Genomic DNA, 27,433 nt, shown 5'->3' on the forward strand with positions numbered 1-27,433 from the left:
CTCATGGTGAGTGAAAGTAAGGAAACTTCCAAGATGTTAGCAATGTTCTGTTTTTCAGTCTGCATGGAAGTTCACAGGTTTTCATTTTATAATTATTTATTAATCATTTTTAGGTGGTCTTATGTGTATCTTTCAGACCCGACCCTCTAAAAAGTAAAAAAAAAAAAAAAAAAAAATCAAAGTCTTAAATATGTGGAAGACTTTGGGACAAAAAAAGCCTAGAGAATGGAAGTAGAATTGGAGACAAAAATAGATGCAACTGTGGAGAGAATTGCTTTCATAAGGAGGAACAGTGAGTTAGATAGCACATGCAGGGAGGAATGAGGTCAGAAGGGGGCACCTGTTTTTTAATTGAAAGAAATATTTTGGGGCCAGCGCTGAGGCATAGTGGGTTAAACCACTGCCTACCACACTGATGTCTCATATGGGTGCCTCTTTGATTCCAGATGCTCCACTTCCAATCTAGCTCCAGGCTCCCTCCCAGCTTTGGAACAGCACAGCCCTCGCCATTGAGGCCATCTAGGGAGTGAACCAGCGGATGGAAGATCTCTGTCTGCCTCTCCCTCTCTCTGTAACTCTGCCTTTCAAATAAGATAAAGGAATCTTTAAAAAAAAAAAAAAAAAAAGAGGGGGGTGGGATTTTGTCTTTTTTTTTTTAACTTTTATTTAATGAATATAAATTTCCAGTGTACAGCTTATGGATTACAATGGCTTCCCCCTCCCATAATTTCCCTCCCACCCGCAACCCTCCCCTCTCCCGCTCCCTCTCGCCTTCCATTCACATCAAGATTCATTTTCAATTCTCTTTATATACAGAAGATCAATTTAGTATAAAGATTTCAACAGTTTGTACTCACATAGAAACACAAAGTGAAACATACTGTTTGAGTACTAGTTATAGCATTAAATCTTTGTCTTTTAAAAGGGGAGGGGGAGATTTTATCTTTGGATGTTGAAGGGAAAGGCTTACTTAGTAGGAAGAAATTTGCCACTACAAGCATGCAATCCAGCTAAAAATGCAAGCACGTTAGCCTTAGATAAGGACACCATGAAGTCGTAGGTGGGGAGTGGAGGAAGCACAGAGCATAAAGGTACAGATATGGTAGGTGGATGGGTGTGGTGAGGAGCTTCTGATTGCTTTTTTCAGTGAATTGGAATTCAAGATAAAAGTATATTATCAAAGAGTAGATGGATATCTTAAAGGTTTTTTGTGTAAAGATTTATTAGAGTTACATTAAGAAAAATATTCAAAGGAAAGTAGCAAGATATGAGGAAGTGTTACAAACCTAGGAAAAAGCTGGTTATGTAAAGCATTTTTATCACTTTTGAGTGTTCTGGAATTACAAAACTGAGTCTCTACAAATAAGTAATTCGTGGAGATAGTTGACTCTCTTGGGGAACACTCAGAGTATGTTTCAGTGGGAGAAAACATTCATTTTCACCTGCAATCCAAGAAATGAGGATTAAGGTAATTTTAACAGAAAGATGGATAAAACACCTAGCAGTACCATGCATTGACATTTAAACATTGCTGATTGTTAGTTGTTCCAAGTCTGTTTTTCTGTTATTCAGTCTGAGGACACTTAACAAAACACAAGTTCACCATATATATATATATATTTTTTTTTTGGTACTTCTAAAAGTTGACCACAAAGATAATCCACCCCCCAATATTTGTTTTACTTGAGACACAGAGAGACAGAGATCTTCCATCCACTGGTTCATTCCTCAAATGCATACAATAGCCAGAGCTGGGCCAGGCTGAAGCCAAGAGCCCTGAACTGAGTTCAGGTCTTCTAAAATTTAAATTACTACAAAACAAGTTATAACAGTGCTGTTATTAATAGGAAAATCTAATTTAAAAAAAGATGTAAGAAAAATATGGAATAACCTATGACTAGTTTAAACTTTCTGTTTTTCTTTTTCTGTTAAGCTTATCAAGTTTGTATTTGAAGCATAGTGAAATTTACTTAGTTCTCTCAGAAAGCGAGTCAGATTTTGGGATCTGTGAGTTTCAATATATCTGTTCCATGTTAACCACTCCAAGGGTCTTTTTTTTTTTTTTTAAGATTTATTTTATTTATTTGAAAGGACCCAGGTGTTTCAATGCAGAATAAATAAATATTTCAGGGAATATAGCACATGTATATTAAATAATGTTACTAAATTCAGGAAGCTTATTTAAATACCATGGGAAATAAGAGATCAGATAATTTGAAAAGCAGAAAACTCTTGATTTCCTTACACACCTTGCAAACTGTTCAGAATTTTTCAAAGGCATTGTCTTTAATAGCCACTAAAAGCTGAAGTGGATATAGGGCTTGCTTTTCCAGTATATGTTTTATTAATTATTGCTTAAGAAGAATATACTGATGATTCTCCCACCAAAAAAGTATAATAATTTGAAATAACAGCCTTGAAATGCTTGCAGAATCATAAAGACTTGATATCAATACTTTTATATAGAATTTCTTGTGCCATTAATTTTCCTAATTCACCAACTTTTTTTTCATGTAGTAAATTGGACCTCTGTGCAAATACCTTCTGTTTATATATGCACCATCTTTTATCTTTCCTGCCATTTTTTTATTTATATTGTTTTGGATGATTTTTATTAAAAGATTTATTTATTTATTTATTTGAAAGGCAGAGTTGCAGAAAGTCAGAGAGAATGAGAGGTCTTCCATCCACTGGTTCATTCCCCAGATGGCCACAACGGCTGGAACTGGGCCAAGCTGAAGCCAGGAGCTTCTTCCAAGTCTCCCATGCAGATGCAGGGGCCCAAGGACTTGGGCCATCTTCTACTGCTTTCCCAGGCCATAACAGAGAGCTGGATCAGAAAGGAGCAGCTGGGACTCGAACTGGCACCCTTATGGGATGCTGGCACTGCAGCTACACCACAGTGCCAGCCCCTTGGATAATTTTATTTAGATACAACCCATATACTATACAGTTCACGCATGTAAAGTGTATAACATAGTAATTTTGGCATCTTTACACAAATATGCAACTATCACCGCAATGAATTTTAAAAATTTTTCATCGCCTTCAAAAAGAAACCTGGAAGCGTCCAGTGTTGTGGTATAGCAGGTTAAGCCTCTACCTGCAGCACCGGCATTCTATAAGGGTGCCTGTTCAAGACCTGCCTGTTCCACTTCCCGCACAGCTGCCTGCTAATGCACCTGAGAAAGCAGTGGAAGATGGCCCAAATCTGTGGACCCCGGCAACCATGTGGAAGATCTGGGTGAAGCTACTGGCTTGGCCCTGGCCCAGCTGTGGCCATTTCAATCATTTGCAGAGTGAATCAGTGGATGGCAAGATTCTCTCTTTCTGTCCCATCTCTCTCTGACTTACCTTTCAAATAAATAAAAGTGAATTAAAAAAAAAAAAAATAGGGAGGGGCCGGCACTGTGGCACAGCAGGTTAAAGCCCTGGCCATATGGGTGCCGGTTCAAGTCCCAGCTGCTCCACTTTCAATCCAGCTCCCTGCTAATGCACCTGGGAAAGACCCTGCGGTTGCATGGGAGACCCAGAAGAAGCTCCTGGCTCTTGGCTTCTGGCCCAGTCCAGCCCCTGTCATTGCAGTCATTTGGGGAGTGAACTCAAAGAAGAAGACCTCTCTGTATCTCTACCTCAGTCTGCAACTCTGCCTTTCAAATAAATACAATAATCTTTAAAAAAAAGAAAGAAAAAGAAACTCTGAGGTGGGTTGAACCCAGCTGTCCCTCAGTGAATAAGTAGATAAGCAAAATGTAATATATACCTACAGTGAAATATTATTCAGCCTTAAAACAAAAGGAAATTTTAACACATGCTACAACATGGATGAATCTTACAGTCATTATGCTAGCTAAAATAAGCCAGATACAAATACCATGTGATTCCATTTATATGAACTCCCTAGAGTAGTAACATTCATAGACGGAAAATGGATGGTTGCCAGCAGCTGAGGCAAAACAGAAAGGAGAGTCTGTATTTAATGGGTGTGGAATTTCAGTTTTGCAAGGTGAAGAGAGTCCTGGAAATAGATGGTTACAGTGGTTTGCACACATTGTGAATATATTTAATGATACTGAATTATATACTTAAAAAATGGTTAAGATGGTAAAATTTATATTACATATATTTCACCGCAATTAAGCTTTTTATATCTTGAATTTGAGCAGGCATTGTCATATAGGGGGTTAAGTTACCTGAAGCCATATCAGAATGCCTGAGTTTGAGTCTGGTCACTGCTACACACACACACACACACATAAATTTGAAATACAGCATTAAAGAGAGAGGGAGAGACCTTTTCTTTTTTTTGACAGGCAGAGTGGACAGTGAGAGAGAGAGACAGAGAGAAAGGTCTTCCTTTGCCGTTGGTTCACCCTCCAGTGGCCACTGCACTGATCCGAAGCCAGGAGCCAGGTACTTCTCCTGATCTCCCATGGGGTGCAAGGCCCAAGCACTTGGGCCATCCTCCACTGCATTCCCGGGCCACAGCAGAGAGCTGGCCTAGAAGAGGGGCAACCGGGACAGAATCCGGTGCCCGACTGGGACTAGAACCCGGTGTGCTGGCGCCGCAAGGCAGAGGATTAGCCTAGTGAGACAGAGAGATCTTTCATCTGCTGATTCACTCCCTCAATGGCTGCAACAATCAGAGCTGCGCCAGGCCAAAGCCAGGAGATTTTTCTGGCCAGGGCCCAAGGAATTAGGCATCTTCTGCTGCTTTCCCAGGCCATAACAGGGAGCTGGATGGGGTTGGAGCAGCCAGGACTCAAACCAGCACCCATATGGGATGCTGGCACTGCACGTGGCGGTTTTACCTGCTATGCCATACCACTGGCCCCACTGTCTTCACTTTCTTTATCCTTTCCTTTGAAGTACTGTTTTTAAGTTTGACAAAGTAAAATTATTTATTTTCCTTTTGTTGCTCATGCATTTGGTATCATATCTAAGAAGATTTTCCAGCTCCGCAATCACAAAGACTTATATCTCTATTTCTTCATAAGAATTTTATAGTTTTAGCTCTGACATTTAGGTATTTGATGCATTTTGAGTTTATTTGTTGTATATGATGTGAGGTAAACATCCAACTTAATTGTTTTACACATAGCCATCTACTTGTTCCTTTACCATTTTTTGAAAATGCTATTCCTTCCCCCCTTTAAATTATTTGGTGTCCTTGTAAAAATCAGATGATTGTGAGTTGCCATTTGGTGCAGCAATTTTTTTAAGATTTTATTTATTTATTTGAGAGGTGGAGTTAGAGAAAAACAGACAGAAAGGTCTTCCATCCGCTGGTTCACTCCCCAGATGGCCACAACACCTGGAGCTGAGCTGATCTGAAGCCAGGAGCCAGGAACTTCTTCCAGGTCTCCCACGCGGGTGCAGGGGCCCAGGGACTTGGGCCATCTTCTGCTGCTTTCCCAGGCCATAGCAAAGAGCTGGATAGAAATTGGAGCAGCCAGGGCACAAGCCGGTGCCCATAAGGGATGCAGGCAGAGGCTTAGCCTACTACGCCAAGCACTTGGGCCATCCCTTGCCACCATCCCAGGCACATTATTAGCAGGGAACTGACTCAGAAGTAGAGCAGCTGGGACTCAACCAGCACCCATATGGGATACTAAAGATTTACTTATTTACTTGAAAGGCAGAGTGAGAGAGAGACAAATCTGTCTGCTGAGTCATTCCCAAAATGGCTACAGCAGCTGAAGCCAGGAGCCCAGAACTCCATCCAGGTTTCCTACGTGGCTATCAGGGACCCAAGCCACTTGGCTCATCCTCTGCTGCTTTCCCAGGTATATCAGAACTGGATGAGAGAGCCGGTGCCGTGGTGCACTAGGTTAATCCTCCGCCTGCGGTGCTGGCATCCTATATGGATGCCGGTTCTAGTCCCTGCTGCTCCTCTTCCAGTCCAGCTCTCTGCTATGGCCTGGGATAGCAGTGGAGGATGGCGCAAGTCATTGGGCCCCTGCACCCACATGGGAGACCAGGAAGAAGCACCTGGCTCCTGGCTTTGGATTGGCATAGCTCTGGCTGTTGTGGCCATTTGGGGAGTGAACCAACAGAAGGAAGACCTTTTTCTCTGTCTCTCCCTCTCACTGTCTGTAACTCTGCCTCTCAAATAAATAAATAAAATCTTAAAAAAAAAAAAAAAAAGGCAAGGGAAGCAAGAATTGTTAAAAAAAAAAAAAAAAAGAAAGAAAACAAAGAGAGAGAAAGAAAGAAAGAACGAACAAACGAACGAACTGGATAAGAGTGAAGCAGCTAGGATTTGAGCCAGCAGTCTTATGGGATATTGGCAACACAGGTGGCAGCTCAACCCACTATGCCACAATTCCTTGAAGTCCCTTGTAATTCCATATTAATTTCACAATTAGTTTCTGCAAAAAAGTCAACTGGCATTATGATCGGGAGTACATAGATTAGTTTGGAGTATTGCCATTTTCACTGTGTCCCATTCCATAATATGGCACTTTTCCAGTTATTTGTATCTTTTTTAATTGCTTTCATCAAAGTTTTACAGTTTTCAGAGTATAAGTTTGTGCTTCTTTGTTAAATTTATTCCCATGTATTTTAGTATTTATGGTGCTTGTGTAAATGGGTTGTTTATTTTTGTAAATTTGCTCTTGTATCCTATGACCTTCTTGAAGTCATTTATTCATTATAATAGTTTTTTAGTGACATTGGCTTCTCTTTATGTAGTTTTGCTTTGTCAATCAAGAGAGCTTATTTCTTCCTTTTCAATCTATATACTTTTTTTTAAATATTTATTTATTTATTTGAAAGTCAGAGTTACACAGAGAGGGAGAGGCAGAGAGAGAGAGAGAGAGAGAGAGAGGTCTTCCACCTGCTGGCTCACCCCCCCAATTGACTGCAACCGCTAGAGCTGGGCCAGTCTGAAGCCAGGAGCCAGGAGCTTCTTCTGGGTCTCCAATGTGGGTGCAGGGGCCCAAGAACTTAAGCCATCTTCTGCTTTCCTAGGCCATAGCAGAGAGCTGGATCGGAAATAAAGCAGCTGGGACTTGAACAAGCACCTATATGGGATGCCAGCAGTGCAGGCGGCAGCTTCACCCTCTATGCCACAGCGCCAGCCCCCAATCTGTATACATTTTTTTTAAAATGTAATTGTTCTTGCTAGAACATGCAGTACTGTTTTGAATGAAAGTGGTGAAAACAGACATCCTTATCGTATCACCTGTTCTTCAGGGATAAAGCATCCAGCTTTCACCATCATGATGTTAGCTGCGGGATTTTTGTGACTGTCCTTTATGAAGCTGAGGAAATTCATTAGATTCCTAATGTGTTCAGTATTTTTATCATCCAAAAATGTTGGATTCTGTCAGAAGATATATTTGGCCAATTAAGATGGTTATACAATTTTTATTTTTTATTCTAATAAACTATAGAGTGTTAATAAATTTTTCAGATATCCAATGATCCTTGCTTCTTAGGATAAATTCCACTTTATCATGGTATACAGTTCTTTTTATATGCTTTTGGTTTCAGTTTGCTAGTATTTTGTTGAAAATTTTTGCATACAGACTTAAAAAAATCTTGGTCTTTTTTTTTTAATTGTCTGGTTTTGATACTGATAATACTTTGCCCATGGAATAAATTGGGTAGTATCTCTTCCTCTTCTACTTTTTGCAAGAGTTTATTAAAAATTGTTGTTAATTATTTAATTTTTTGGTAGAATTCATTGATGAAACTATCTATGCCAGGGATTGTATGTATGTGTATGTGTGTGTATGTGTTATCTGTCATGTTTGTATGTGTTGTTTCTTTGTTTCCACTGCAATTTCTTTATTTGTTCTAAATGCATATTCAAATTATCTTTTTCTCTTTGAGTCATTTCTGATTATTTTCATCTTTCTAGGAATTTTGTCAAAGTTATTGGTCTATAAATTTGATATTGTTCCTCTGTGGTCTTTTTTATTTCTGTAGTATCCATGTAATGTCCCCTCTTTCATTTTTGATTCTTATAATTTGAGTTTTCTCTTTTTTTCCTTTTTAATGTTTATTTATTTACTTATTTATTTGAATGGCAAAGTGAGGGGGGAGAGAGAGAGATCTTCTAACTGCTGGTTCATTCCCCACATGGTTGCAACAGCCAAGTCTGGGCCAGCCTGAAGCCAGGAAACAGGTTTCCCACTTGGTTGTCAGGGGCCCACGTACGTGTACCATCTTCCAGGCATATTTCAGGAAGATAGATAAAAGCTGAGCAGCTAAAACTTGAACCAGCACTCAGAAATGTGATGCTGACATCCCAAGGGGATCCCTTAACCTACTATGCCACCTTGCCAGCCTCTTTTCAGAGAACCAATTTTGAGTTTAGTCAATTTCTGGAGTGGGGTCTTCTCTCTTCACTGGGAGGAGACAGCGGGAGCATTCTTGATTTTTTTTTTTTAAGATTTTTATTTATTTGGAAATAGAGTTACAGACACAGAGGGAGAAACAGAGAAAAATGTCTTCCATCTGCAGGTTCGCTCCCCAGATGGTCTCAACGGCCAGAGCTGCAGCAATCCAAAGCCAGGAGTCAGGAGCTTCTTCCGGGTCTCCCACACAGGTGCAGGGGCCCAAGCATTTGGGCCATCTTCTACTGCTTTCCTAAGCCATAACAGAGAGCTGGATCAGAAGAGGAGCAACTGGGACACAAACTGGCACCCATATGGAATGCCAGCACCACAAGCAGAGGCTTAGCCTACTGTACCACAGTGCTAGCCCCAAGCATTCTTGATTTTAATACTTCACTCTCTTGGGGCTGACGCTGTGGTGCAGTGGGTTAAGGCCCCAGCCTGCAGCGCCAGCATCCCATATGTGCGCCCGTTCTAGTCCCAGCTGTTCCTCTTCTGATCTAGCTCCCTGCTATGGCCTGGGAAAGCAGTAGAAGATGGCGCCTTTTTTTAACCCCTGTACCCATGTGGGAGACCCGGAAGAAGCTCCTGGCTTCAGATCAGCTCAGTTCTGGCTGTTTTGGTCATTCAGGGAGTGAACCAGTGGAATGGAAGACCTCTCTCTCTCTCTCTCTGGCTCTACCTCTCTCTGTAACCCTTGTCTTTCAAATAAATAAAGTAAATCTTTAAAAAAAAAAATACTTCACTCTCCTTTCCTACCAATTTTTTTCTAAGCAAAATTTTATGCATTTTATTGAACAGATTTTTTTTTAATTTTTATTTATTTGAAAGCCAAAGAGATAGACAGGGATGTCCATCTACTGGTTCACTGTGGCACACAACAGCTGAGCCTGAGCCAGAACTAAAGCCAGGAGCCTAGATCTCCATCTGGATCTCCTTCTTGGGTGATAAGGACACAAGTATTTCGACTGTCTCCTCCTGCCTCTGGATGCATTAGCAGAAATCTGAATCAGCAGCAGAAAAGCTGGGACTCAAACCTAAGCACTCTGATATGAGATGCAGGCATTCCAAGCAACAACTTAACCACTTCACTAAACACCTGCCCCTTGAACAGGGTTTTTTTTTTTGTTTTTTGTTTTTTGTTTTTTGTTTTTTGTTTTTTTTTTTGACAGGCAGAGTGGACAGTGAGAGAGAGAGACAGAGAGAAAGGTCTTCCTTTTTACCGTTGGTTCACCCTCCAATGGCCGCCGCGGTAGGTGTGCTGCGGCCAGCGCACCGCGCTGATCCAATGGCAGAAGCTAGGTGCTTCTCCTGGTCTCCCATGGGGTGCAGGGCCCAAGCACTTGGGCCATCCTCCACTGCACTCCCTGGCCACAGCAGAGAGCTGGCCTGGAAGAGGGGCAACCGGGACAGGATCGGTGCCCCGACCTGGACTAGAACCCGGTGTGCCGGCGCCACAAGGCGGAGGATTAGCCTATTGAGCCGCGGCGCCGGCCTGAACAGGTATTTCTTATTGCTATTCATCCTTAAGACCATTTCTCGAGATTTTAACTTTTTTTTTTTTTTTTTTGCAACTTATGCATGTTTAATTTATTTAAGAGCTTTCTTGTTGTACATAAAACTTCTGTCTAGCTGATCTCAACTTTGTTCACACTGACTTCAGGGAGTTAATTATATTTTACTTAACTATACTCAAGATTGTTCACTTGCTGCTGTTGTGGCCGGTTTGTCTTCTTTCTGGATTAAGTTGGATGCTTTCATGTAAAATTGTATTTTTATTCCTTCTCTGGGAATTATTTTGTGAATAATTTGCTTTTCATAACTATACCTGCAGTAGAACCAGCATCATAAAGTAACCAAGATAAGTTCTCCTACTCTAACATCAGATTATCTTTTAAATATATCAGTTAAAAAATTTGCAAGGCTAGCTACAACAGATCCTGATGAACCATGTAAAATCAAATCCTGTGCCCAGGGAATGTTCTAGACATCTAAATTGCTCAGAGCTTAAAAGGCTTCCCTCTCCTGGGTTTTCTAGTTCGTCTTAGCATGGTGGCTGTGAGGATGCAGCAGTTCTCCAGTGCCTAAACAGTACCTTTTTAGGCTGCTTTTTAACAATTTTCACAAGAGTCACTGAGATGTGGTTCATTGGACTTCATGTTGATGTATCACTTATTTTCCAGTATTGAAATCTTTATTCAGAAAGTACGAAATGATACATTTTCTCACATTCTTTTTGTTGAAATTGTGTTTAAAAGATTGGGGCTGGCATTGTGGTGTAGTGAGTTAAGCCACTACCTGCAATGCTGGCATCCCATATGAGTGCCAGGTCAAGTCCTGACTATTCCAGTTCCTATCCAGCTCCCTTCTAATGCATCTGGGAAGGCAGTGAAAGATGGCCCAAGTACTTGGGCCCCTGTACCCACATGGGACACCTAGATGGAATTCCAGGATCCTGGCTTCAGCCTGGCTGTGCCCCTGCCATTGTGGCCATTTGGGGAATGGACCAGCAGATGGAAGATCTTTCTCTCTTTGTCTCTCTCTTTCTAACTCTCTCCCTCTGTAACTGCCTTTCAAGTAGTTAAATAAATCTTTAAAAAAAAAAAAATGATGAAGTTGTCAGAGGAATGGGATATGTTGCTCAGCTATATCTCACAACTGGACAAGAATTGTCCTTACTGCCATTAGCATTTTTATGATAATAGTCTAGCAGTTGACATAAGAAGTACCTAAAAGGGCAGCAGAGTTACAGAGAAAGAGAGGGAGAAACAGGGAGAGAGGTCTTCGATCTACTGGTTCACTTCCCAAAAGGCCACAGCTGCCAGATCTGGGCCAATCTACTTTGAAATAAATAAATCTTTTTTTTAAAAAAGTCCCTTTCTTCCTATCCTGTCTTCCAAGGGAGAAATTTCTGAAGTTCTGCAAAACTGATTCTTTTCTGGTCTATTGTATAGATATTTGCTGTTTTAAACAGACTGACTTCTGTGCCTTTATTTTTTCTAGAATGTTTAAGTGATTTAAGAGCATGGTTTATTGCCTAATCTGTGTCTCTTAGGGGAGATTATTAAAGACCTGAAACTCATGCTTATGATTCTGATTTTATTTTTTATTTACATAAGGAATAATCTAGTGATAAAATACATTTATACTAACTATAAAACAAAAGCCCACTCATGTAGCAAACTGGAATAGCAGTTAATAGTTCAATAGGATAGGATATAGTGCTCTTTTCAGTTTCATGAATGTTCTCTTCCCTGTTCAAGGCAACTTTCTGTCACAAATGTGCCTCAGGACATAAGTAAACCATTGGAATGTGCCTGGTGAACAGGGTCAAGGTGAGAAAGGCCACATGGCTCCAGGAATGTTCACATGCTGAAACAGCCTAAAAAGCCTTCTACCCTGCGGGGAACTTTCCATTTCCCTCATGTAGTTGCTTTTACAGACTCTCAGCTAACACTCATATGCCTCTGATCATAATTAACATCCTGTTAAAGGGCAAATGGAAGGCCGTGGTGGCAGCTCAGATACATGTGTCCCTGCCATCCATGTGGGAGACCTGTGGTGTTGGCCTGGCTTGTCCTGGCTGCTGCTGCACTGCAGGCATTTGAGGAGCAAACAGCACAACAGTACATGGAAAATATCTGTCTCTGCCCTTCAAATAAATATTTTTATCCATTTTAGTAATTACTGTTGTTACCTGTGGACTGAAGTCACTTTATGAAGTCCTCCTTTTACATTCCTTTCTCTTTCCCTTTTTTTTTTTTTTTTAACTGCACAGTTACTGATGCTTTAAAAAAAAAAAAGAGAGAGAGAGAGAAAGAAAAATGGGGCCAGAGTTGTGGCATAACAGGTAAAGCCACCACTTGGGGTGCCAGCATCTCATGGGTGCTGGTTTGTGTCCCAGCTGCTCCACTTCCAATCCAGCTCTGCAAATGGCCAAGGAAAAACACCAGAGGATAACCCAAGTGTTTGGGTCCCTGCCACCCATGTGGGAGAGTTGGATGAAGCTCCGTAGCTTTAGCCTGGCTCAGCCATGGCCATTGTGGCCACTTGGAGGGGTAAACCAGTGGAAGAAAAGCAATCTCTCTCTCTCTCTCTCTCTCTCTCTCTCTCTTTCTTTCTCTCGCTCTCTCTTTCTTTCTCTCTCTCTCTCTCTCTCCCCTCTGATCTCTAACTCTGACTTTCAGATAAAAAAATTAAAAGTGAAACTTTACTAACTCTTACCAATTAAGAGATTGTAGTCTAAATTACAGAATTGTTAACTTTTTATTATGAATGTTTTTTGAACTTTTTATTCTTTCTGGATCTTCCAAATGGGTGACAGGGACCTAATTACTTGAGCCACCATCACTGCCTCCCAGAGTGCACATTCCCAGAGTGAACGTGGAGCTGGGACCAGAACCCATGCACTCTGATCCGGGAATGCAGGTATCCCAAGTGGCATCTTAATTGCTCCATCAAATGCCTACCCCTATTATAAACATTCTTAAATATATGTAAATGTTAAAACAGAAGTTTAGACTGTTCTCTCGAAGGGAGACAACCTGTCAGGTTCCCCCCACCCAACAATAAACCTTTTCAAAAAAAAGAAGTTTACAGAAGCCTCCTAATTCTCAACTCTAATCACTGATCATCAACAATTATCAACTAATGACTGCTCTGTTTTCATCTAAATTTCTGCCTCTTCCTCTTATCATAGGAATTTTAACTAAATCCATTCATGACTAAATCCCAGCATTCCTGCTGATCTGCCTTGGAGACAGCAGATGATGGCCCATTTCTAACTAAATCCCATTAATTCTTAACTATTTCAGTATAAGTATACCTCAAGATTTTGGTAAACCCACATAACTAAAATGCCATTTCACATCTTTAAAATTTTCAGTTAATTCCTTAATTATATTAAATATTAGCATTTCTTGTATCCCACAAATATTGCTTATATTTCATTCATTTGGCTTTCAGAGTTTCCCATTGTTGTCATTGCATTATTGTGATGTCATTTATCATTATCATGTCTCCCTCATTTTATCTGTAATTCAGTAATGGGATCTAAACTAGTATTTTTAGTGGAGTTAACACGTACAAAATAATTATTTAGTTGAGTAGAAAAAATTGTTGAGTTTGGGCTGGCATAATGGCTTATCAGGTTAAGCCACCACCTGCAACCCATATGGGCCCCCATTCAAGTCCTAGCAGCTCCGTTTCCTAACCAGCTTCCTGCTAATGCTCCTGGGGAAGCAGTGGAAAATGCCTCAAGTGCTCAGGCCCTTGCCACCCATGTGGGAAACCCAGAAGAAGCCCCTGGCTCCTGGCTTCTGCCTGGCCCAGCTCTGGCTGTTGTGGCCATTTGGGGAGTGAAACAGTGGATAGAAGAGTCTGTATATCTCTCTCTCTCCTCCCACCCCTTACTCTGACTTTATTAAAAAATAAATGAATTTTTTAAAAACACTGCTCAGTTGATTAGGAGCAGAGATTGTGGGTTAAGCCACATCCCATATCTGAGTGGTTCCAGGCCTCGCTATTCCACACTTTTGATACAGCTTCATGGTAATGTGCCTGGGAGGCAATGGATGATAGCCCAAGTACGTGGCTTCCTGCCACCCCCATGGGAGACAGGTGCAGTTCCTGGCTCATTGCTTTGGCCTGGCCCAGCTCTGGCTGTTGCACACATTTGGGGAGTGAACCAGCAGATGGAAGACGTATTGATCTCTGTCTACTCTCTCTCTCACTCCTGATATGTCATGCTCTCTGTCACTCTGTGTTTCGAAAAAGTGAATCTTTTTTTAAAAAAAGGAAATACTGATTTATAAAGAGTTTTTTCTTTTTTTTAGAAAATTTTATTTAATATAAATTTCAAAAGTACAACTTTTGTATTATAGCGGTTTTCCCCCATAACCACCCTCCCATCCTCAAACCATCCCATCTCCCACCCCATTCTTCATTAAGATTCATTTTTAATTATCTTTATATACAGAAAATCAACTTAGTATATACTAAGTAAAGATTTCAACAGTTTGCACCACTCAGACATACAAAATATAAAGTACTATTTGAAGAGAATTTTTACCATTAATTCTCATAGTACAACACATTAAGGACAGGGATTCTACGTGGGGAGTAAGTGCACAGTGACTCCTATTGTTGATTTAACAACTAACACTCTTATTTATGATGTCAGTAATTACCCTAGGCTCTTGTCATGAGCTGCCAAGGCTGTGGAAGCCTCTTGAGTTCACAAATTCCAAACTTATTTAGACAAAGCTATAATCAAAGTGGATTATGATGGCCCGTTCTATAAAGAGTTTTTTCAAATAATGAAAAAAGACTGGTAATGAATGGAGCTTTGGATAAAATTAAAGTTCATAATCACTTGTAATTTCTCAGAATAAATAGTGTCATTTTGTGATTTTTAACTATTATCCTAAAAGAATTTACTAAACAGAAAGCTTTGGGGTTGTATTATGACAAACCCTATATTAATTTGAGTCTGAAAGACTATTCAAAAATACAACAATAACTTGATGGTTTTATACTAATTGCCTTTTATTTTCTTCATTTTCTACATTAGAAAATGTCATATTCCGTTGTTCCCTTTATTCTTAATACATTTTCTTTCTTTCTTTCTTTCTTTTTTTTTTTTAATTTTTGACAGGCAGAGTGGATAGTGAGAGAGAGACAGAGAGAAAGGTCTTCCTTTGCCATTGGTTCACCCTCCAATGGCCGCCACGGCCGGCGCACCGCACTGATCCTAAGACAGGAGCCAAGTGCTTCTCCTGGTCTCCCATGGGGTGCAGGGTCCAAGCACTTGGGCCATCCTTCACTGCACTCCCGGGCCATAGCAGAGAGCTGGCCTGGAAGAGGGGCAACAGGGACAGAATCTGGTGCACCGGCGCCGCTAGGCGGAGGATTAGCCTGTTGAGCCACGGCGCCGGCTTCTTAATACATTTTCTAAGAATTGAAATACTTTTCTCTGAGCTTCATCATTGTCAAACTGCAGGTTCTTTTTTTTAAGATTTATTTATTTATGTGAGAGACAGTCACAGACAGGTCTTCCATCTGCTGGTTCACTCCCACAATGGCCTCTGGCCGGAGCTGGTCCAATCCAAAGCCAAAAGCTTCCTCTGGGTCTCCCGTGTGGGTGCAGGGGCCCAAGCACTTGGACCATGTTCCACTGCTTTCCCAGGCCATCAGCAGAGAGCTGGATCAGAAGATCAGCAGCAGGATGTGAACCAGCACCCATAAAGGGTGCCAGTGCCACAGGCAGAGACTTAACCTACTATGGGACAGCGCTGGCCCGTTTTTAAGATTTATTTGAAAGGCAGTTACAGAAAGGCAGAAGCAGAGAAAGAGAGAGATCTTCCATCCGCTAGTTCACTCCCCAAATGGCTGCAATGGGTAGAGTTGGGCCAGTCCAAATCCAGGAACCAGGAGCTTCTTCCAGGTCTTCCACATGGGTCCAGGGGTCCAAGCCCTTGGACTATCTTTCAGGTTCACTAACCAGGAGCTGAATCAGAAGTAGAGCAGCCAGGACTTGAACCAGCGTCCATATGGGATGCCGGTGCTGCAGATAGTGACTTAACCAGTTGTACCAGAGCACCAGACCCACATATTCTGTTTTCTAAATGTAACTCAATGAGATCCAAATGCATTACCTTTTTACTTTATAAAGTTGGTGAATTTATAAAGTTTACTTTATAAAGTTGGTGAATTGTTTTTGCTTTTTAATAATTTTTTAAAGATTTATTTTATTTATTTGAAAGACAGCATTACAGAGAGAAGTAGAGTCAGAGAGAGGTCTTCCACCCACTGGTTCACTCCCCAGATAGCCGCAACGGCTGGAGCTGCGCCAATCCAAAGCCAGGAGCCAAGAGCTTCTTCCGGGTCTCCCATATGGGTGCAGGGGCCCAAGGACTTGGGCCATCTTCTGCTTTCCCAGGCCACAGCAGAAAGCTGGATTGGAAGAGGAGCAGCCAGGACTAGATCCGGTGCCCATATGGAATGCTGGCACTTCAGCCCAAGGTGTTAACCCAATGCACCACAGCGTCAGCACCTAATAATTTTTTTAAAGAGACAGAGAGAGGGACACACAGAAAATAATTATTTGAACAGTACAAAAGAATAAATTATAGAATTGTAAGTGGTGGAATTATGAACTGTTTTTTCCTGGTTTTAAAAAACCAGTGTTTAAAGCTAATTTTATGTAATAATTACTCATAATTCAGAGAATAAATTGTTTGACTTTTACTGCTAACCAATTTGAAAAGTAATTTTATTTAAATACTTTATAGTCTGTTATTCAAACACTATTTATAATCATCTCCATCTCACTGTGTTGTGTTCTTGTTTATTGGATTTGTTTGGCCCATAGCTCTTCAGTAGGTTACTTGCAACATCCTGGATCAGAACAAGTACAGTTTCCTCGAACTACTTCACCATGCAGTTCCCAGCAGCTTCAAGGCCATCAGTGTGCAGGTATGAATGAATTACTTTTAAAAGGTAATTGTTTGTCCATTTGAGAAATAACTCCTTTCATTTCCTTAGGTACTTTTACAAAAGATTCTCAATTTGGGTTGTGCTGAGATAGACCCAGGTGTGTAAAGGGTACAGCCCACTCTTGATTTTCTTTATCTGCTGCTGTCACACTGATCTCCTCCCTTAGGATTCATATGCTCTGAGCTCTGTTTCTAGGCCCTTCTCTTATTACTGTTCAAGCTCTTCCTGGGTAAACCAACCACCCCCAAGCTTCCACTACTGCTTTTGCCAGCATCTCTGAATTCTTACTTCTGCTCAGACAAAACGATATAGCCAACTGCCTGCTGGACGTCCTTGCCCAGCTATGTCAAAGACACATGGACTCTATTTTATTCTTATTTGTGAATATCTTACCACACCTTCTACCTAGGGGCCAAAACAGAAATTTCAAAGTCATAATTTCCTCAAAACTGAACCTTCTTTTCTTCCCCACTACAGCTAATTTTGGTCTATTTTTTTCTTATCTTATTTGCAGTGATCTCTTTTTACTTATTCCTTCTTTACCACATCTTCTCCTTTCTTCCTCTGCACCACTCACACACAATTTGAAAATTTGTTGTCTCAAAACAATCTGTTTTAACTCTAAAATAACTTTTGTTTTGAAATATAAAACATTTGAAAATGATTTTTAAACTTTTCAGTTACAATGTTAATTCAATAATCTTTTTGAAAAAGCACCACATTAAAAAGATGCATTCATAAGAAACAATCTAAAATGCATATGCTAAAGTGATTCAGTAGTATTTATAATATTAGCAAGTTATGAAATTCAGAAACCTTTTCTACCACAGATCTAAATTAGGGATCTCAAACTTAGGTGTCTTCTGGGCTAAGTAGGAAAGACAGAAGTTGTTTGATAGTAAGAGGGAGTCCGGTGGACTGTGACAAAACTGGGAATGTATGCCCAGTTTAAAGACTTCAAATTCAAGATTTTTGTAAACCTTAGGTGTTACAAATAGAACAATGGTGGGCCAGAGTGGCCTGTAGACTACCAGCTTGTAACTCTGGTTTAAGTGAATTTCTAACATTTGTTGTACCTAATCCTCAAAATGGCAGAGAACACTTCGTTGAAGATACATTTATATACAGTTGGGTCTCAGCATCAATGGGTTCCACACCCTCAGACTTAATGAAAACAGAATCTCTTCATGCCATTTCTCTATATAAAAAACTTGGCTGGATTCACCATCTAAACTCCAGCACAAACAAACCTAATTACATTTCATACAGAACTTGGTTTCTATGATAAGCTGTGTTTTTTCATGCCAGAAATCCTTTCTACCATTCTTCTTTCTTCCTGAAATAGCCATCCACCATCTTCTGTTTACCTAAAATCTCATCCTTAAAAGTCGACTCAAAGAATCACCTGTTCTACAGAGGCTTCTCCCAGTCTTTAAGATTGATTGTTCTTCCACTCAGCCATAGCCTCTTATACTAACCTCTACCCTCACACTGTGTTTCATTATAATGAATTGTTGATATGTGTAAGTTCTTGAAAAACAGGTAAACAACAAATGACTAATAGTGACTCCGACCCAAATGGGCCACATTGACTGAGGACGGCCTTGAGATATCTCTTAAGCAGTCAACTCTCCAATAGTCAGCCTAGCAGTCAAATTGGTTCCATTTCCAAAGAACTGAAACCATCTTTATGGTTACTATAGTGCATACTATTGCCCTGGGGGCATAGGATTGGATCCTGCCTACACAGCTGTGGTTAGTGTCAGTGAAGTTTGTGGCTGGTACTAGTATTGCTGCAGTACCAGCACGTGAGAAATAAATGAGGTCACAGGATAGGTACATTAGTTTGCTTATCTCTGCTGTACAGTTAGCAAAATGCCTTTCTATGTATACGAGGGCACTTCAGAAAATTCATGGAAAATGGAATTAACAGTATGTGTTTTCCATGAAATTTTTGAAGACTCCTATAGGGATGTGGAGTGTCCAGCCTTCAGGCTATGTAAGGCCTGCAAAATCATTAGTCTGGCCCTGCAAAACCACAGGCAAGTCTCAAAATTCAGTTACTCTGCAGTGGGCTAATTTTCCAAGTTTGGTAATTTTGTGTGTCTTACAAATGGTGTTATAAATACCCAAGTGAACCTTGACCCCACTCCTATCTTACAGAGTCCTCACAACTCTATAAATCAGAGAGATCTTCCTGGCCTCTTTTTCCAGATGAGAAAATAATAAAAGAAGTAAAAAGTTTTCTTAAAACTAAGATATTTCACAACTAAAGTTGTGTTTTCTGATCCACATCTCAAACTTTTTCTACTACTTGAAATTGACTCACTAATTTATTTCTATAAAGATGAATTTTTACTGTGTTAATATTTTTATATGATGTTAATATTTCCTTGTTTTTTTTTCTTGTATTTTGAATGGTACCTATTTTTAAATTAATTCATTGTGAAAATCAAGCACCTTTGTAGATCATATTTCATTTGTACCCCTCTCCACTATTGTGTCCCAAGAGAGTGAATTTTTTTTCTGATGTCTTTAGTCTTATTGTATTTAAGATAAATGATATGTTAAGCCCTTCAGGACCTAACAACACAACACCTATAGCACAACACACAAGGCTTAAGTATTTCTTGCATATATAAATTGTAAAATTTTGTTTAGAAATGTGGAATTGTTGTTATTGTATTGTTCAGCCAGTAACTACAGTACGCTGATTACACTGTCCTTTATTCTGATTTTCAGCTGTGCCACCACCACCACCTGGTGGAGGAATGGTAATGATGCAGCTCAGTGTACCAAACAATCCACAGTCTCGTGCCCACTCACCCCCACAGTGGAAACAAAACAAATATTACTGTGATCACCAGAGAGGACAGAAGTGTGTGGAATTTAGCAATGTAGACAGTATTGTCCAGGTAAGATCCTTTTAATCATTATCATTTTGAAAATTTACATTTTTTACACTTAAGGCTTACTCAATTTGAAATCCTCTGAAGCAGATTATTATTTTAAAAGTGAATATTCTCCATATCTACACAATTTAATATTTAAATATTATTTGCCAACTACTGCATATTCAAAAATTTTTATTTATTTTCAAAAGTCAAAAAATAAAGTGGATCTAAAATTTTGTAAAGAAAACAAATCAAGCATTGTTCTATTTTTACTGTATGAACTATATTTTAGTGTAACCAGATAGCTGATAAGAGAACATTCTTCATTATAGAAGAAATCCAGGGGCCAGCCTTGTGGCATAGCAGGTAAAGAAAGCCACCTGCAATGCCAGCATCCCAAAAGGGCACCCATTATATCCCAGCAGCTCCACTTCCAATCCAGCTGCCTGCTAATGATCTGGGAAGCACAACAGAAGATGGCCCAAGTGCTTGGCCCCCTTCCACCCACGTGGCAGACCCAGATGAAACTTCTGGCTCCTAGTTGTTGCCGCCATTTGGGGAATGAACCAGCAAATGCAAGATCTCTCTCTGTCTCTATCTCTGTAACTCTGACTTTCAAATAAATAAATCTTTAAAAAATATAAAGTTCAGTTAATAAATGCAGAAGCAATGGCAAACTCAGAAAAACCAACATTTGGGAACAGTATGAAAGTGATAAAGAGAAATCATCAGCAGAACATTAGGTACGAAAATATGGGGAATGTTAAAATAAAAGGATGAGATGACACAGAACCCATTGATCAGTTATAACATGAAAATGTTTGATCAAGCTTTTTTTTTCCTTTGCCTCCTAATGTGATGCAGAACGAAGCACATAGCATCACTGCTGATGTACTCTGCTCTTATCTAAAAAATTGAACCTGCAGACAGATGTTTGGTCTGAGAGTTACACAGTGTATCAGAGTGCCTAGGCTTGATCCCTGGCTTCACTGCTGTCTCAACTTCCTGCGAATGAGCACTGTGGGAGGCAGCAGTGATGGCTCAAGTAGTGAGGTCCTTGCTGCTTACATGGGAAACCTGTATTGAGTTCTCATCGCTCAGCTTTGGCTTCAGCCAGCAGCATTTGGGGAGTGAACTAGTGGATGGGTCTCTCACTCTTTCTCTCTGGTTCTCTTTCAAATAAATGTTCTTGAATTTAATCAAGCCTTTATGTCTGCTAATTTATAGGAATTATAGGAAGAAAAAGGACAGATTACATGATACCAAGAATATATTTTACTAGACATACACTGACCTTGTTTCTTTAACAAATAAATGGCATTTTGAAATGAAAATTTGTTATAGATTAAAAGATTCATGAATAAAATAATCAGATGCAATATGTACATTGTTTAGATACTATATAGTCAAAAGACGTTTTTGAGCAAAAAGATAGGTTAATTTTAATAATTGCTAATATGTCTGTTTTTTTAAGAATTCCTATCTATTAGATAGAAATATTTATAATACCAAAATGCTGTAAAGGAAATGCTGTGATATCTGAGATTTGCTTTTATTACCTCAGGAAAAATAAAGCAGAGGCGATCACAATTAAAATTGGATGAGGGGGCCCAAAGAATTTCACTATACTTTTCTATCTACACTTTTATATCCTTGAAATTTTACACTGCTAGGCATTTAGGCTAGCAATTTAGATGCCTGTGACCCATATCAGAGTGCCTGAATTTGATCCCTCCCTGATTCCAGCATCCTTCTAATGCCAACACTGGTAATGACTCAGGTGGTTGAATCCCTGCCACCCACATGTGCAGCCTGGATTAAATTCCCAGTTTGTGACTTCAGCCTTGAGTAGAGACCATTGCTGGCATTTGGGGAATAAACCATATACTGGGAGCTCTCATGTCTCTCTTTTTCTCTGCCCCTCAGAGAACATTTCTTTTTCAACATAAAAGAAACTTGATGGAATTAGAAGGTTGTTTTTTGTTTTTAAGATTTATTTATTTATTTTAAAGGAAGAAATAGAGAAGAGAGAAACAGAGAGACAAATCTTCCATCTGCTGGTTCACTCCAAAATGGCTGCTATCAGCTAGGGTTGGGCCAGGAGAGCCAGGAGCTTCTTCTGGGTCTCCCATGTGGGTGCAGGGGCCCAAGGACTTGGGCCATCACTGCTTTCTCAGGCACATTAGCAGGGGATTGGATCAGAAGTGGAGCAGCCAGGACTTGAACCATCGCCCATATGGGATGCTGGCACTGCAGATTGCAATTTAACCCGCTGCACCACAGTGCCGACCTCCAAGTTTGTTTGTTTGTTTTCAAGATGTTTAAGGTAAAATTAAAGGGAAAAAGTGTTTCAATAAACATGACAAAATCATAACAAAGAAATGGGCATTTAGCCTAGTTGTTGACAGTGACATCCCACGTTGGAGTATGTGGTTCATTACCTAGCTCTTGTTCCTGAATCCATGTTCCTGCTAATTCAGTGACAGAGGCAACAATGCTAGCTTAATAATTGAGTTCTTGGCTACTGGCTTCTGCCCAGCCACAGCCATTGCTGGCATTTGTTCTTTTTTTTTTTTTTTTTTTTTTTTTTGACAGGCAGAGTGGACAGTAGAGGGAGAAAGAGAGAAAGGTCTTCCTTTTTGCCGTTGGTTCACCCTCTAATGGCCGCCGCGGTAGGCATGCTGCGGCCAGCGCACCGTGCTGTTCTGATGGCAGGAGCTAGGTGCTTATCCTGGTCTTCCATGGGGTACAGGGCCCAAGCACTTGGGCCATCCTCCACTGCACTCCCTGGCCACAGCAGAGAGCTGGCCTGGAAGAGGGGCAACCCGGACAGGATCGGTGCCCCGACCGGGACTAGAACCCGGTGTGCCGGCGCCGCAAGGCAGAGGATTAGCCTACTGAGCCGCGGCGCCGGCCGCCATTGCTGGCATTTGGAGAGTAAACCAGTGGATGGAACTCTCTCCCTCTTTCTCGTTGGCTCTCTTGCTCTCTCTCTCACACACAAATTTGTTAAAAAATTAATCATATATGTTATATATATAATATATTTATAAATATCATTTATAAATCAGTTCATAAACTGTAAATGACCAATGACCATTAAAAACATGAGAATATAAAAATACTCTATCTCTATAATTGGGAAAAGTTAAGAAAACTAATAATTTTGCAGTGTTGGCAAAGACAGCCATTTACAAGCTGTCTTGTACACTCTTGGTGGTAGCATAAATTGGTATAGTTCTTTTGGGAATGCAGTTTGGTGACAGTTTTTCTTTTTTGTTTGTTTTTTAATACAGAAGGTGCAAAATCTTTGATCCACAAATTTACTTCTGGAACTTTATCCAGTGAAAATTGTAGAATAAGCATTAAAACCAACTGTGCCAGGCATGTTTCTTTCCTCCCTGTTGTAACATTGAAAAATTGGAAACAGTCTTAACAGATTATCAGTGAATAACTGATGAATAAATAAATTATTTTGCCATTTAGGAAAATATCTTTAAGTATATATACACAAAAGAGTGATGTACACCGCTACCTAGATGGTAGTTTCTAAATGCCATTCTGCACTAAAACAAACCAGGGCTCCTCAGAAAAACAATCATTGTGGTGATTGGTTCAGGGAAAGTACAGGATGAGTGTAGATCATCATAGTGTTCCAGAAAGTAAAGGACTGCAAGAATGGTGGGGGATAGTGGAATTACAAAATAACCACCAGGGGGCTGGCACTGTGCCATAGAAGGTTAAGCCGGTTCAAATCCCTGCAGCTCCACTTTCAGTCCAGCTGCCTGCTGATGCACCTGAGAAAGCAGTGGAAAAAGGCCCAAGTCCTTGGACTCCTGCACACACATGGGAAACCTAGAAGAAGCTCCTAACCCCTGGCTTGGGCTTGGCTCAGCCCCAGATGTTGTGGCCATTTGGAGAGTGGACCAACAGGTGGAAGTCTCAGTCTCTCGCTGTCTCTCTCTTTCCCTCTCTCTCCTTCTCTCTCTCTAACTCTGCCTTTCAAATAAATAAGTAAATCTTATTTAAGGATTAAAAAGGCAAGAAAATCACTACAAGGAAACTGAAAGACAGGAATCATCACTAGATCCTAAAACTGGTGTCTAAAATGTGATGCAAAGCAGGATATTTTGTAAAGTATCTCCCCACAAGATACTTAGAACTGCAAAGGAAAAAAGAGTAACTTACAATGGAGAAACATCACCTTAACCAATGATCCATGCAAATGTCAACAGTACTGTGATGTCAGATAGACACAAATTATCTGATCTTCAGAAGTGCCAAAATCATTAACAAGACTGAGACTTTTAGATTGAAGAATCATGACAACTAAATGCAGCCCCTAATTCTGGTCTAGATTTCATACACAAAGGGGAAATGTTTCTTTTCCTTTGCTTTAAAGGACCTTATGGAACACTTGAGAAAATTTTAATGAACTCTGTAGATTAGGTACCTATACTATATTATCAATTTCCTGGTTTGTTGATTCTACTATGAGTATGTAAGAATGATTTCTTATTTTTAGAAGATAGATCAAATCATTTCAGGGTAAAGAGCTATGTGTGCAATTCACAATTTGAAAGAAATCACATGTATGTATATATATATATATATACACACACATATATATGTAAAGAAAATAAATGTGATAAAACATTTTCATAATTTGGAAAATCTATAGAGATTCTTTGTACTGTCTTTGCAATTATCCTCTTGCTATGAATTTTTTTTTATTTTACTCATTTGTTTAAGAGAAAAAAAGAGCTCTCATCCACTAATTCACTACTCAAATGCCCACAACATCCAGGGTTGGGCCAGGCTCAAACTGGGAACCAGGGACTCAATGCATGTTTTCCATGTAGGTGGCAGGAACCCAATTAACTTGAGCCATCACCACTGCCTCCAGGTTCTGCATTAGCAGGAAGATGGAACCAGCAGCAGGAACCATGTATTGAACTCAGGTATTCCAATGTGGGATGCAGCCATGTTAACCAGCATCTTAACCACTAGGCTAATACCCCCTAATGAAATTATTTAAAAATCAAATCTTGGGATATACATTTATTGTGGAAAAAAACTGAGATAGATGCATATATTCTCTCATGTGGAGGTATCAAAATATGGCTAGCATATAAAAACAAGTTTCAAAAATAAGTATATAAAATACAAAAAAAGGTACAAGAATGAAACTGACATCTTATTATTTTATTACTATTTGTAGCCCTTGTCTATATTCCTGTGGACCAGAGGTCTTTCTGTTTTTATGTGTTGAATATTATGGTTAGTGGTGAATTAATAAGCATGTGTCTATAAAGTAAATTGAAATTCTGTTATTGTAAAAATTAAAGGGAAAAAAGGAGGAGGGAGAGAGGGAGACAGGAAGGGAAGTATGGTTATCTTAGAACTGTATCTATGAAATACATGAAATCTGTTTTCTTTATATTAATAACATTTTTTACAAATGAGAAGTATAGTCTGTTCCCTCTTCCATTAACAGAGGTAAAGACTACATATTTCTATAATGTTTTAATATTTAATTACACATGTATTTGTTATTCAGGAAGAAGAAAAATTTTTGTCCAACAGAAATTTGCAAAAAACCTGCCCCAGATGCTAACCCATTTTTGTGATGTATTGTGATTGCAGCACAGCCCTCAACTCAGTAGTCCCATAATTTCACCAGCTCAGTCGCCAGCACCAGCTCAGCTGTCCACCCTGAAAGCTGTCCGTCCCTCTGGACCACCACTTTCCATCATGCCCCAGTTTTCTAGAGCTTTTGTCCCTGGGCAAGGTAAGTGTACATGAAACCACCATAGCTTCAGGAATCTTAAGACATCCATTCTTAACTGCTTGGTAATTTATCTTGTTACTGCTACTTTTCAGTTTTCCACAAAACTACATTTTCACCTCTATTCAGGTATCTCTATTTATTACTATATACTCTCCAGACCTTAAGGTTTCGTTGTCGCATTAATTGATTCAGTAGTTATTTACATTAATTATTACATGGTAAAATAGCATTAACTTTAAGACCCATTCTTCTATAATGATAATAATACAGTCTTCTAATTGTTCCTATAGTTCTTTTTCCTATATTAGAGTAATATGTATCTTTTTTAAAGGTTTATTTATTTATTTATTTATTTGAAAGGCAGAGTTATGGAGAGAGAGGTAGAGTCAGAAGAAGAGAGATCCTCCCTCCAGTGGTTCACTCCCCAAAGGCCTGTAATGGCTAGGGCTGGGCCAGAACAAAGCCAGGAATTTAGAGCCCCATTGATGTCTCCTGTTTGGGTCCCAAGCATTTAAGCCAGATTTCACTGCTTTCCAGGCGCATTCACAGGGAGCTGGATTGGAAGTGCAGCAGCTGGAATTCGAACCTGTGCTTATATGGAATGCTGCAGGCAGAGCTTTAACCTACTGCACCACAACACCAGCCCCTAGAGTGATGTATTTCAAGAGTTAATTTAAAATTATATTCAACAAATTTCTATGTAGGACATACCATATTGTGCTCCTCTTGTAGAAAGATGAGTAAGTCCTCATTCTCAATGACCTTCAGTCTACTTAGAGGAATACACATGCATTTGGATGATTATAAGCTAATATGGAAACCATTTTATTTCTTGGAATTTATACTAAAGATAATGCAGACAAAATGGACATATCTAGGAGTTTATCCTATAGCTAAAAATTTCAGAAAATATAAATGTTCTTCACTAAGGAATAAATTTCATTATATACGTATGGGGAATACTATGCAAATTTTTAAAACTTACATTTTAAAGACTCGTTTGGAGGGGAAATACAGTGTGGTGAGTGATTTTAAATAACAAATTAGGGGGCTGGCACTGTGGCGCAGCGGGTTAACGCCCTGGCCTGAAGCGCCAGCATTTCATATGAGTGCCAGTTGTAGTCTCGGCTGCTCCTCTTCCAATCCAGCTCTCTGCTAAGGCCTGGGAAAGCAGTGGAGAATGGCCCAAGTTCTTGGGTCCCTGCACCCGCGTGGAAGACCCGGAAGAAGCTCCTGGCTCCTGGCTTCAGATTGGCGCAGCTCTGGCTGTTGCGGCCATCTGGGGAGTGAACCATCGGACGGAAGACCTCTCTCTCTCTCTCTCTCTCTCTCTCTCTCTCTCAGCCTCTCCTCTGTCTGTGTAACTCTGACTTTCAAATAAATAAATAGATCTTAAAAAAAAAATAGCAAATTAGAGATAGACATTGTGGTGCCACAGCTTAAGGTGCTGCTTGAGATGCCTGCATGTCATATCAGAGTGCCTGATTCAAGTACCACTACTCCATGCTTCCAATCTAGCTTTCTACTAAGGCATCTGGGAGGCACTGGATGATGGCCCAAGTACTTGGGTTCCTGCTATCCATGTAGGAGATCCAGGTGGAGTTCCTGGCTCCTGGCTTCAGCTTGGCCCACCATAGTTTTTTCAGCTGTTTGGGGAGTAAATTAATGGATGGGCTATCTTTATCACTCTGCCTTTTGAGCAAATGTTTTTACAAATGAACAACAGATTACATGGACATTTCACAAAGGGATGTACACAGATCCCAAATAAGCCCTTGAAAAGTCATTCAGGAAATGAATATTAAAACTAGAATGAGGGGCCAGTGCTATGGCTTAGTGGGTAAAGCCGCTGCCTGCAATGCCAGCATCCCATATGGGTGCCAATTTGAGTCCCAGCTGCTCCACTT

At 40.0% G+C, this 27,433-nt stretch overlaps 1 protein-coding gene across 6 annotated transcripts in view; it reads left to right on the forward strand.

Moving 5' to 3' along the window:
- R3HDM1 (R3H domain containing 1) overlaps window positions 1-27,433 on the forward strand; it is a 227,559-nt gene that overhangs the window by 186,890 nt on the left and 13,236 nt on the right. For all 6 annotated transcript variants that reach the window (XM_062186096.1, XM_062186085.1, XM_062186124.1 and 3 more), the window contains 3 exons: window positions 16,717-16,820; window positions 19,584-19,756; window positions 25,382-25,526. In XM_062186096.1, coding sequence (XP_062042080.1) covers window positions 16,717-16,820; window positions 19,584-19,756; window positions 25,382-25,526 — 422 coding nt within the window. The remainder of the gene's footprint in view (window positions 1-16,716; window positions 16,821-19,583; window positions 19,757-25,381; window positions 25,527-27,433) is intronic.

This window comes from Lepus europaeus, chromosome 1 (assembly GCF_033115175.1).
Source record: "Lepus europaeus isolate LE1 chromosome 1, mLepTim1.pri, whole genome shotgun sequence".
Classification (NCBI taxonomy): domain Eukaryota; kingdom Metazoa; phylum Chordata; class Mammalia; order Lagomorpha; family Leporidae; genus Lepus; species Lepus europaeus.